This window comes from Rhipicephalus microplus, chromosome 8, assembly GCF_043290135.1.
Source record: "Rhipicephalus microplus isolate Deutch F79 chromosome 8, USDA_Rmic, whole genome shotgun sequence".
Lineage (NCBI taxonomy): Eukaryota > Metazoa > Arthropoda > Arachnida > Ixodida > Ixodidae > Rhipicephalus > Rhipicephalus microplus.
Window position 1 is genome coordinate 109,089,758 of NC_134707.1, and position 13,598 is coordinate 109,103,355.

The window sequence follows — 13,598 nt, forward strand, 5'->3', positions numbered from 1 at the left end:
ATCTGTGAAGTAGTCTGTAAAATACAGAGCGCCACACATGTTGCCCACGCAAGAAGAGCGCTATAAGCATTAAAACTCCTCAATTTAGAAAATAGCTGACACCATAGATACTCAAGTTTCGTTACTGGGCAGCTTCGTGGTATGTTTTTTTGAGCTCCTCTTAAAGGGGCCCTGAAACACTTTTTTGAATAACCAGAAAATTAACTCAATGGAAAAGCGACTAACAAATTCCAGGCCGCAAAATAATTGAAGAATCCGTCCAGTACGAGCGGAGTTACAAAGATTTGTCTCACTCTGCAATTGCATTTTCTCTTCTCTTGTCCCGACGAAAGCGCTGGAAGCTAAGCAGGGCGGGATGGTAGGGGTAAACAAAAAACGTCACGTGAGCCTCGTGACCTTGAGGACTTTGTTGGTTTTTCTTCGAATACGCGGCTTTCTCAGTGCGATCGCGCGCGATGACAAGTGATGGCCTCTCATGGCGATCTCTGTAACAACCGAGTGCGCCATGTTGAAATCAGCCAAGGGCTGGTAGACGGGTAATCTACGTGTCATTTTTTTGCGTTTTTCGTCATTTGTTGAGCGAAGAAGACACAATTTTTAGCTGACTTTGATAAATTATATTGAATTCCATGCCGTGTGCTGCGCTATAACACTTGGCTCGCGTGTTGTCGGGAGCCTCTACTACCGATCGGCAGCATTTTCTTACCATGCTCAAAAAGTGTTGCTTGACCCCTTTAACAATTACGTACAGGAACGAAACAGTAATTTTGCCATGAGCGCAGCTGTAGTGCGACAGTAACCACACCACAAATTCATACCAAAAGCCCAGACCACAAGCCTTTTAGATAGGCTCGCGTTGTTTGACAAGTAGTAACTACGCAGAACTGGCGCTTGTGTGCGCAATGACTCATGTAGAGGAAGCAATGCCTTAAGGCAATAAATTTCACTAACGCTTGTAGCTTACAGACTATCCAGCTCTCCCAGTGAATATTTCTCGCATGTATTTAATAACACACGTAAACATCAGAATAAACCGGAAACTTGAAAAATGTTGTTTTACATCTTGTCCACGTATAAGGACGCTTGGAACACCAGTTACACGAGTTCTTTCTTTACTGCAGATAGGAAGTTTGCCTGCCGAAAAGCCTGTCTTAATTATAATCTTTTATCATCATCACCGGTTACTAGAATCACCGCCTTCATCATCAGTTCCAGACGTCCAACACTATTAGCATCGTCATAGACGTGGCCGCTCACGAACACCTCTGATTGTAGATATTCATTATCACCATTCATTATCGCCACCATCAATCACTTAATCGTAATGTTCAGTGCTTTTATAATCATGAGCGCTATTATTATTCGAGACCCATTTCTTCCCGCAGCTGTGCTTCAACGCGTTCTTCATCATCGTTAACCTCGTTGATAATCATTACCAATACGTTCCTGGTTACAGTCAAACCAAAGGCTTTCATTATCAGTCGTAGCATTGTTCAAAAGTCACTTGTCCGTTCATGGCTCTAATTCAACGTGCTAGTAAGTGGTGGTCTTCAAATTGGAACATTCGCATCATTTATTCAGGCCTAAATTTATGGCCTCAATGTCTCTATCACTTACTCCAGGTCCCGGGATAAAGCATATATATTCTGAACATAACTCTTAAAGGCGTGTTCTGCTCTATTAGAGACAATTTTTTTGTGCAGAGTCACCAGGAAACTAAGCGGGTCCCACTATCATTCAGCGCTCTATCAGCTTCTTACACGAACTCAGTATGTCTGGCATCCCCAAACGTGAATGCAGCATTGAAAACTCCTCTTTCGAAACTTTGTGCGAACACACTCTATGAAGCACCCCCGCACGCAGCGTCTGCTAGTGAAAAAAAGCTACTTTTTCAGGTGCGCGCTTCCATTTTTCGCTGTAGCAATCATTCCCTCTCCCTTGTGTCAAAGAAATTCACAATGAAAGCTCAAGTACCTCGGTGAAGACACGTTTCAGCTTCGTGTTAATCCAATTCCCAAAATTAGAGATCAACTATGCATGTTTTTTTTTGTCAGATACGGCTACTACCTAAACTACGATGCAAATGCCCCCCTGGTAGTTAAAAACTCTATCACCTTAGCACGCCCATATGCACTGGCGCAAAAAACAAAGCATGTTAGATGCAAACCGAGTCACGTTTTCACTTTAACTGCATCAAATGCAGCTGAGGCCACTCATGCCATTATTCCGAGTGATCAAGCGTATGTACTTGCCTGACTCTTTGTTATTCCAACAAGTCGGATTCTTATAGATGGTTTCTTCATATCCTCGTACCTTAGGTTCACCTAGAAATATGTTATGCTCTCTTAGTATCCTGTTAGAAGCATCAGTAAGCACAGTTCAGCCACTTTCTAATTATTCGTTTTTTTTATTCCAGGCCTAAATGATGCTACGCAGTGTGTCAGTGACTAAAGTGTTGTGCTGCCGAGTATGCAAGAAAAGGTTTCATTCCCATCAGCAGCTTAGGTGTTAGCCTTAGTTCTGAACAGACAATGAATATCTGTAGTACACTTTTGTTTTGCAATGGAGCTCAGCAGTAATGAACTTCATCTTGTTTTCAGTATCATAGAAATCTCAGGTTTCTGTGGTAATTGCGAAGTTGTGAACTCCTAAATTATCGGCTAGTTTGCTAGCATTAATGTTTTAACGATGTAAAAATTGAATGCTCAACAATTCAAAAACAGCTGCTGATCCATGAAACCTAGGTAACAGCGAATGGGATTAATTCCTAATTTTTAAAAGAACACGGAACAGCTTTGAAATTTCTAAAAAGTTGCGTTTTTCTGATGCCTTCAAGTTTTGATGTCTTCAAGTTTTCCGATCTTTTCAAGCTTTCCTATGTATAAAAAACAGCTGCGGACGGGGGGGGGGGGAGAGGTGCAGAATGAAACAGTTGCGAAGAGAGAGAAAGAGAGAGAGAGAAATAATTAACAGGTTAACAGGAAGAGACAGGGAGGTTAACCTAGACGAACTGGTTTGCTACCCTGTACGGGGGTGGGGAAAAGGGTCGGAAAGAGGATAGCTATAGAGAGATATAAAATAAATTAGAAAAAAAGCCACATGCGCACACATTCAGAGTGTTCCGATCACAGTCTTTTGGACAGGCCGGTTGAACGCAAGAAGCGCAGGAGCGTCTTCACAGCCTTCTTCTGCGACATAAAGTCCTGTCGGCAGCGTAGGATTTTTTCTTCCGAAAGAGGCTGGTTGTCCAGTTCATCTAGTGCATTGCATAGTGACTGCCTCTACGAGCACTATTGTGGGCATTCACACAGAATGTGCCAAGTTGTTCCATCACTGCCACAATGGTCGCATGCAGCAGTGTCAGCCATTCCTATGCGGAACGCGTACGCATTGGTAAATGCGACGCCCAACCATAATCTGCACAGCATAGTAGCGTCTCATCGGCGTAATTCCGGAGGAATTCGAAGACTGAGAGTTGGGTCTAAAGTACCTAACCGTGCATGGAAGAAATGTGACTCGTTCCATTGTGACGTGGTGCGCTTGCGAGCAAGCATGCGGAGTTTCCGTGCAGCGTCAGTTCTGGAAAGCGGAATTGATATTTCATCGCTTTCAGTATGGGCAGAACGAGCAGCTTGATCAGCCCGTTCATTGCCAATTATTCCACAATAACTTGGCAGCCATAGAAAGGCTATTTCATGTCCTTCCTCGATGAATTGGTGAGTCCTTTCTGCAATCTCAAATACCAGCTGTTCGTACGGGCCGTGGCGTAAAGGGGATAGAAGGGATTGCAGTGCCGCCTGTGAGTCACTGAAAATTGTCCATTTTGGTGGCTGTTGATCGCTGATAAATTGCAATGCGGCACGAAGAGCTGTGAGCTCTGCTCCCGTTGATGTCGTAAGATGGGAGGTGTTAAATTTTCTTGTCGTGTCATTTATCGGTATATCAAATGATGCCGGTGAACTCTTCTGTAAAACAGTGCCGTCGGTGTATACGTGTATACAGCCTTGATACGTCTCGTATAACAGGAGCAAAGCAAGCTGTCTAAGAGCAGGTGACTACATATCTGCCTTTTTCTTGATGCCAGGTATAGTTAGCCTGATATGAGCCTGAGTCAGGCACCAGGGAGGAGTCAAAGGCCTGGCGGCGGGTGTGAAGCATGTTGGCAAAGAATCGCGGTATGTGTTGACCGTTTGGCAAAATGACGAACGTGGTCTGTCTGCTGGTAAAGAGGCTAGGTGGTGGCAGGGTGTCCGAGCAATATGCCTTATATGTGCCCTGAGTGCCTCAACGTCGATATGTGTCGTGATGAGGAGGTCACCGGCGATAGCTATAGTAGCCATTGTTGTCGCACTACGAGGCAAGCCGAGGCAAATCCGGAGTGCCTGGGACTGAACACTCTGTAGCGTTCGAAGGCTTGTTTTGCTTGCATTGGTCAATGCCGGTAAACTATACCGCAGGAAACCGAGAAAAAGTACTCTGTACAGCTGTAGCAATGCACTGGGAGACATTCCCCAAGTATTCCCTGCAAAGAACTTCAGTATATTACAGATGTCCATTAACCGTTTCTTCATGTATGAAACGTGATCGCTCCATGATAGATTCCTGTAAATTATGACGCCCAAAAACTTGTGCGATTGAACGTATGGTACAGTTTGACCATTGATGCTTATAGTGTACTTATCCATTGGCTTTCGTGTAAAAGATACGAGGGCGCATTTCTCGGAAGAAATTTCCAAGCCTCGATTTCGTTGGTAGCGTAATGTTTCAGTGGCAGCTTTTCGAATTCTTCCTCGCAGTTGCAGGCGTGTTACAGCCGATGCCCAAACGCAGATATCATCTGCGTACATTGATAGCCTGACTGTGCTGGGCAGATGCTCAGTGAGAGCAATTAACGTAAGATTGAACAGCACATGGCTGAGTACGCCACCCTGGGGGATGCATCGGTGGCTGTATTGTTGAGAGGTTGGACCGTCTTCAGAGCTGACAAAGAAGCATCGCATTGACAAATAACTACGTATCCAGCGATACATCCGACCACCTACTCCTATATCTTCGAGAGCGGTGAGAACAGCTTCATGCGTAACGTTGTGATACGCCCCTTTGGCGTCTAGGAACAAAGATGCGCAGAGACGCTTACGGCCTTTCTCGGGTCGGACATAAGTGACCAGGTCGACTACGTTGTCAATCGATGCTCGACCACGCCGAAATCCTGCCATGGCACCTGGGTAGATGTTGTTACACTCCAAGAACCACTCTAGGCGTCCAAGGATCATCCTCTCCATAACTTTGCCTACACAACTGGCCAATGCGATCGGACGATAAGATGAGAGGTGCAACGGTGACTTGCCTGGCTTCAGAAGTGGAAGTAGGCGACTTGTCTTCCAGCTTGTCGGGAGCGTTCCATCTTGTCATGATTTGTTGTACAACTCCAAAAGGAGGATTCTCGCGCGTTAACCCCGATGACACAAGGCGCTATAAGAAATTCTATCGGGCTCTGGTGCCGACGTGCATTCACACAAAGCTAGTGCTGTTCTGAGCTCCACGACGGAAAAAGGCATATCCATGCGGGAATCCAGTGTTTGTGGACAGTTTGTCGAGGGCAATACGCTATTTGGCCCTGTGAGTGGCCCAGACACTCTGGCACAGAAGTCTTCTGCCACGTCGATGCCGCGTCTCTGTTCAGAAAGTGCGAGAGCCCTGAATGGTGACCACTGAGTGGGTTTTGTGCGGAGACCTCGTACCGTCTTCCACAATTGGGATAAAGGTTTTCGTGGGTCAAGTGACTCACGAAAAGCAGTCCAACGTTGTGACTCGAGTTTATTTATCCGGCGCTCAATCTTCTTTTGTATACGTCGAGCAATCCGTAAGTCTTCTATTGCCTCCGTGCGTCGGTATCTTCGTTCAGCACGCCGTCGGATTGCTCGAAGTTGTTCTAGCTCGACGCCAAATTCCGTTACTTTGGGAGAGCAGGTGAGGGTACACGTAGTATCGTGTATTGTGCTTTTAATTATCTCCTCTATGTCGAGGGATATGTTTGCTTCACGTTGCTCTTCCATGCGGGACTAGAATTTCAACCAGTCCACTCTTTGAACACTATCGCGTATCTTAGCATGGGACAATCCTTCGATTTTGACGTAAGTGGGAATGTGGTCACTTCCATGCGTTTCTATGTCTGGAAACCACTCAGCATGCCTGACGAGGCCACGTGAGACAAAGGCCAGGTCAAGGCAGCTGCTTTTCTTTATTTATTTATTTTATTTATTTATCATATACTGCGAACCATTTAAGGTCCAAGCAGGAAAGGTACAGCAAGTTCAAAGGAAAAATAAAGGTACAACAAAGTTACAACAAAATTGATACTGGTATACACGAAATGTAAGAAAAACATAGCAATCACCATCAAATTATACTCGTCTCCAGAGGGCTGAGTACACCCACTGCAACACAATCCATAAGCAAAGCACCACACTATACCTTGAACCACGTAGGAACGTTGGACTGCCATCATTTAGCCAGAAAAGTTGGTTGTCGGAGGCGAAGGATACCAACTTTCTCCCTTTAACATTAGTCTTAGAACTTCCCCAGATTGTATGATGGGCGTTGAAGTCGCCAATTATAATGTATGGGTGAGAAGTTGCTGACAGGATACCTTGTAGTCTTGTATGGTCGAAACGGCTTGACGGAGAGAGGTAGGCCCCCACAACCGTGATGGTAAGTCTCCTTTTCACTGTTATACTTATATATTGATTGTCGTCGTCGGGTGACACCGGATGATGAATGTAGGTGAGGTCGCAGCGAATGAATATCAGAACTTTGCTATTGTCCGAGGTTGTAGACGACATGAATGACTCATAACCAGAAAGTCTGATTTCTTTCTGCAAATTTGGCTCGCAGATGACAATGATGGGGAACTTATTGGTGTATACGAACCGATGGAAATCGGCGATGCGTGACCTCAGTCCCCGGGCATTCCATTGAATAATACTTGCTTTTCGGGCCTCTTCTCTGAAAGACAGTGGCTGGTGAGCCATGGTTTACTCAAGCGCTGCGAGTACTGGACTCAAATCGTCCAGTAATTGCAATGCACTTCTTGCTGGCGGTGTGTGCATGTCGCTTAACAACAAGCGGATGGCGCTAATTAAGGGTCGCAAAAGAGCTATCACTTGCTGATCTGTGTTCCACAAGTCCTCCATTGCAGCAGCTTGCTCTGAAGAAGACGGCTTCTGCTGCGGCTCTTCTGAGCGTTGTGAACGCGTAAGTGGAGGCCACTCTTCTGTAGGAACTGGTCTGCCCCTTTGCTCTTTTCCAACCTCTGTGTCTGCCGTGCTGTAAACTGCAGCTGGCGATCTTTCCTGATGCGTCGACTTATCGCCTGAAGTTGGTGCTCTCCGACGTGAAGACCTTCGACGGCGACGTCGTCTTCGCCGGATTCTCTAGGCAGCTTCTTTGTGGGTTGAGCTGTCTCGTGCCATTTGCTTCCGAATAGAAAATTCTTTCTTTATGTGTGGACATTCTTTCGAAGAAGCCTTGTGAGCACCCTGACAGTTAGGACACTTCAATGTGGCGCTACAGTTCTATTCCGCGTGTAGTTCGGCGCACCGGGGACACGCTGCGGAGCTCCTGCAAACACCCTTTACATGGCCGATCTTCTGACAATTGAAGCATTGCACGGGTTTAGTAATGAAAGGTCGAACTTGTTGACGAAAGTGGCCAACCTTCACGTATGCGGGAAGACAGTCGCCTTTGAACGTTACTCTCACAAAGCGTGTGTTACCAAGCCGTCCAACGCTGACAATGACGTTGTCTTGACTCGCAGGTTTCATAAGTACTGGAAGGTCCGCGATTGGAATTTCTGTGTTAATGTCGTAAATGACTCCTGATGTGGTCGCACCATCGGCTGGTATGATGGCCCTAACTGCAATGTATCCCAGTTGTGTTACTTGTTGCAGCGTGCTCAGCACACTCGAGTGCCGCACATCGACAGCCAGGATGTTTCTTCTTGTATTAAGCCGTAGGTCTTTAATCTCGTTCGGCACAAATTCTCAAAATAGAACGAAAGCACTTGCCTGTTCAGAACACGCAAACTTTCGGTAGCGTTCTTTGGCACAAACAAGATGAAATGGGGCCATCGCTGGGGTGCCGTTTTCACGGTGGCTGTACACCGGCGATGGATTGATCATCCGTCGCATGGCTTTGCAGTGCAGGACAGGTTGAAAGCCGTCGTCTGAGGACCCGTCGCAAGATGCGGAGTACAGCTCAGTGTCATCGCTCTCACTGGATGTGTTTCCTCGCTTCCTCGAGGTAGTGGCCGTGGACGAGTCGGAGTCAGACGTTGCCTCGTGAGGTTGTACATCCATTACCGCAACCTACGGGACAATACACCCCACAACTGCAGCGATAAGTCCAGAAAAGCGCTGAGACGAGCGAGATGTTGTTGTTGTTGTTGTTGCCCCTTCGCACTGGCACATACCCACTATGGGGGATTGGCCATGAAATCTAGAAGTATCCTATATGAGATATATTAAAAGGTTTATCCTTAATGAAAAAACTAATGATGTAATAGAAAATAATAATTAACTAAAAAGGAATATTAAACTAACCAAATAATTGAAGATTGAATCAAGAAGAGAAAAGGTGAGGTAATACTACAGTGGAAGACAGAAATTTTGAGTAGACCAGACAATCGAGCTTATCTCACCCGGTCACAATCAAATGAATATGCAAATTTCATTCAAAATTAGACAAGTGTCTTCAGAAATATATTTAAGCAGGCATTATTATGACATGCGCTTTGATTCTCGAATGAAATTGCATACAGCATCGAATACGCTCCTGTGGCAATGTCCCAAGCTAAAGGCACCGAAACTTAGAACATTATCTGCAGTTAAATTTAAACCTACTGCTTGAAACGGAACAATTAAAAGTCTTTTCCTAATTAATGAATAGTTTTTACATGTTATAAAGTAATGCTCTATTGTTTCCGTTTCTTCACAGAATGGACACAGGGGGGATATCGCCAGACCAGCTCTGTGCAAGTAAAAGTTTAATGGAGGGACACGACATCGAAATTTGGTTAAAATAACTTCTAACTTTTTAGATTGACTCCACTGAGGTTTCCAGGGGTATGTTAGGTGCTGATAGTCCGTATATTTAGTAATATTTTCCATAATATCCGTATAAATAGCCCATTTTCTATATCTGATCGACACTATGTGTTCCGATTCTGGTAGTACCGAGATCACAGGGCCATCAAGTGTGGCTCGAGATAGTGAATCGGCTATTTCATTCAACCGTATGCCACAGTGTCCCGGGACCCAGACTAACTTCAGGAACTTCACATGAGGAGGAACTAATGTTTGTAATGTCGCTAGAGCTCTTGATTGTTCTGAAGCTGTGAGAGTAGTACACAGCGAAAGAGAATCAGTAATAATCATTGCACTCTCTTCGTTTGAAGGAAGTTTTCGTAGCGCTAAAATCATAGCCAGGAGCTCAGCTTCGAAAACCGGAGTGAAGTCTGGTAGTCTTACCGAGAATGACCAACCGAGGTAATCTGAGACGATTCCTACTGCTGCCTTTTCTTTATTCACAGAAGCGTCTGTGGCTATTATGTTCTTTATTTCCGCATGAGCTATGTAGTCTTCTAACCTGTCATTTAAGTAACTCGAAGATTGAAACTTAGATAGTGGGGGAAAAATTTCATCACATTCTATCGTAATATTGTGATTTAATGCTTTGGTTCCAATTACCGATTTGATATCCACCTTTATGCTTTCAAGTTTCTTTTGTACAAAAATAATCTGGGGAGTACGAAAGCGTGGCCAGTGAGCGAGGAAGAAGGCGTCGGGGTCACTAATAAAGGCATATGCAGACCGTCTCGCTGATAAGCCGTAAAATTTCAAGTATGTTTGTACTGTTAAGATACGGAATCGGCAAAGAATAGTTGGTATGCGAGCTTCCTGATATAGTACATTAATAGCGACATACCTGGGGAGTCGCAAACACAACCGTAACGCTTCTCGCTCTAATAGAACTAACGGTTTAATTTTGTACGTAGGGCCACCCGAAAATAATATACACCCAAATTCGAGTATTGGGCGCATGTACATTTTATATATCATTAATAAGGTGTGTCTACGTAACCCATATTTTCTGTTGCTCAACCTTCGCAATAAGCCTGAAGCTCGTTGTGCCTTTGCCACGTTATAGTCTATGTGAGGGCTCCAGTTAAGTTTCTCGTTATAAATAATGCCCAAATATTTGATAGACTCTACTTGTGGAATCGGTTCCTGATTACAAACGAGATGTGTTCTACAAAGAATCACTTCGTCTTCCTTCCAAACAGTTGCAGAAAAAACACCTGTGCTATGCAGCGCATACATTATCGGGCCCTTGTACAGCTTTCTCGACTGCAAATCAGCGGTGGGAAAATATATAGCGCTTGTAATTTATCTTCGAATTCACTTCAAGAGAAAAACGCAAGTATTGCGTGCACTGCGCGTCGTTACGCAGCATTGCAGAATGCACCTGTAGTACGCTTGGCTTACAACTGGGACTATTTCGACCAATTTATACCAGATCAAAAGAATGACTTACAACGCCAGCTTCATAACGTCAACTTCAATAAACAGAAAACCATAGCGGCTGGGACTCGTTTTGGGCGCACGCTGTAGCTTCCGGTTTACTGAGTGAAACAAGGCGATTACACCAACAAAGCCCGCAGCCATCAGTGTTAATGAACACTTTTTTAGCGGCGAAGCTTCTTAAACCGGCACTTGTGCGTCCCTCGTAGTAGTGCGTAACATGTCTTACGCTTTAACCTGCAAGGTGGTGCTGGTGGGAGATTTCTCCTGTGCGTTGTTGAACAATAAAAAAGATCGTGGCATGCGCGTCAACTAAAAGCCCAATGCTCCTGTCTCTCATTCCACATAGAAGCCATTGGCATGTACATTGAGCACTATATGGCAAGGAAGGGTTGCTATGTTATACTCGCTGGGCGTAACCTCCTTGGTTTTAGAAAGAATTGGCAAGCGTTGGGCCGCAGTGCTATGAATACAGTGAACTAGTATATACCATGAACTGGAGCTTGTTAAAGGTGGGAAGTAGACACGAAGCGCAATCCGTAAGAAAGTGTGCATGGGCCACCTCTCGTTTAGTCCTTGGAATGTCCTCTGATTGGCTGTGCTCCTATATGCGGAATATATGACGAGAAGATGCGAGATGGTGGTACTTGGAGTGTTGACTAGTTGGACGAAAGGACACACAGACAGATGCATGGACGGACGCACGGATGGCTGTACAGAAGGATGGACGCATGGACGGACACAGGGCCGAACGCATAGATTGAGGCAGGGAGGGACGCACGGGTGGACGTGCGGACGCACGAACAGACGCACGCACGGACGGGCAGATGGACGCACGGACGGTCGCACAGACGGACGCATGGACGGACGGAAGCTAGAACGAATTGATGGACAAATGCTTCACCCCACTCTCCATCATTCACCGCGTGGATATGCTGTCATCTTTTTTTACAGCGAAATCTGTTATGGGATCACAACACGGGTCACGCGCAACACCGTAGTTGTCGGCTGCCGCCGCCGGTGTCTGTAACCACTATCGCACGAAATCGGAAAAGAAAAACGAGAGACATGTGGCGCAATAGTTAGATTTGAACCGGGGTCCACTCTGTGCCAGCCGAGCACCCTACCACTGAGCCACACCGGTGCTTCAGACTCGTGCGCACAGTTGACTTAGGCTGGCTTTATGTCGGCAAAGGACTCGCTTAATATGAGTAACAAAGCGTTCTTTAACAGCAAATAAAAAGCCAGGCGTCTCACAGTACGAATCACGTAATGAGTGGGTAGTCCAATGCTCCAACACATTATAGAAGCTTGCTTCATCACCTATTAACTGTGGCGCATACTTCAGGCTAATCCTTGATCGTTGTCAGCCACCGAACGCAACACGACATTCGTTACAAGTGTTTAGCGGATACCACGCTTCAAAGCAGAATGAAGCTGAATAGCATAGCGAATGCCAGTCTACTATGCGGAAAATAAGAATATTTATGGTGTAGTGGTTACCCATCAAGTGTGCTTGCAGCAGTTACCCAAATAGTGTTTAGAAAAGGCGCTGAAAGTTCGCTCTTCATGCTTTCGCTGTGACTGTGTTGCGCATTCTGCACAGGCCTGATGTTTTTTTTTTATTTGTTTTTTCTTCTAATATTTTGGCTCTTGTTTTAGGGCATATTTTCTGTTGATGTCAGCGTGAGAACAATAGCCAAAAAAGTAGCCAAAGCCAACGTCATTCTTTTTTTTTATCGCCACGGCCGCTCTATAGAATCTGGCGTAAAGTAGCCAAATGTTGCGACCGTGCGACGCACTCTACAGATTTTTTTTGGCTCCCCCTATATAGGCGTAATGAATGCGAAGGGGCGTGTATCTCCGCACTGATTATACCGGTATGAGACTAACGTGGTATGGCAACGAGCGCTTGATGACTCTTGAGCTGCGCCTCGTCACCAGCGTAGCTACGGCGTGCATACATCTGTGAGACCTTCCTCTACCGTGTATCACGCGCAACAACGGGTAGAAGCGGGATGCGATGCACCGAGCTGCCGATTGGCAGTACAATTTGTTCTGCACCTCGCAAGTCGGGCCAACGCTCGCTGAAGTGCTGGACACATGGCGCGATTCGGCATCCGATCCGACGTGTGACGCCGCACGTGCCTATGCAACGGTTCACGACATATCGGGTGAACGAGCCATCTGAGCGTAGCATCAGCCCAGGTACGGCCTCTCAGCTTGCACACTCGGAAGACATCGTATACTCTTCATTAGGTACAGAGCAAACAACCTGACACAGTCATGCTTCGTTCTCTAACCAAGCTATGCCTTTGCGAGCGATAAGCATCGCAACAGTTCACCTATTCACTCACGACTCCGAGCGTAGGACAGGTGGTCAGGCACTCTCGGTAGCACCATTCGCGATCCAACGCGACCTCATTGTCGAGCGCCTATTTTTGTCAACACGATGAAAACTAGTACATTCATATGGAGCGCTTACACGCGCAACTTGTTTTTTCAGCGGCCTCGGTGGGAAGAGCAAACGTGCGAATGAAGCGAGCCGGTTTCCAAGATGACCGGTGACATTGTTTGCCTGCGAAATGGTCTTTCATCGCGGCTCAATGTCTCATTGGTGGTTTGGAGTTAGATGTCGCCTTGCAGAAATTGCAGACTTCAAGCATTCCTTTATTCAATCACGAGTTATTTCACGTCAAAAAACTGTTTATCCAATGTTTACCATGCCACCATCGACGAATCTGCACAAATACTAGGCTGATCGAGACCACGCATCGAAGCAGTGAGGAACGAACCCAATGAACCAGAGAAACGGGAGTCCCCAGTGGCGCCAGCGACCAGCGGCCACGCGCATACGGCAAGTTGGATGCCCGCGTGGCGTGCGAATCGTCTCCACGTGCTGTGGGAACCTGCTGGACGTCTTTTAGAATACGGTTATTCGCACAAACAGCCGTACGGCGAATCACATCCGAATTCACCCCGTATGTCCAACAGTTGAGGCGGGCGACGTGCCGCTAT

The 13,598-nt window shown here is 46.0% G+C and overlaps 1 protein-coding gene across 1 annotated transcript in view; it reads right to left on the reverse strand.

The window, feature by feature from the left end:
- Window positions 1-13,598, reverse strand: part of LOC142768718 (venom metalloproteinase antarease TserMP_A-like) — a 108,882-nt gene that overhangs the window by 45,168 nt on the left and 50,116 nt on the right. The window contains exon 7 of the mRNA XM_075870725.1: window positions 2,253-2,324. Coding sequence (XP_075726840.1) covers window positions 2,253-2,324 — 72 coding nt within the window. The remainder of the gene's footprint in view (window positions 1-2,252; window positions 2,325-13,598) is intronic.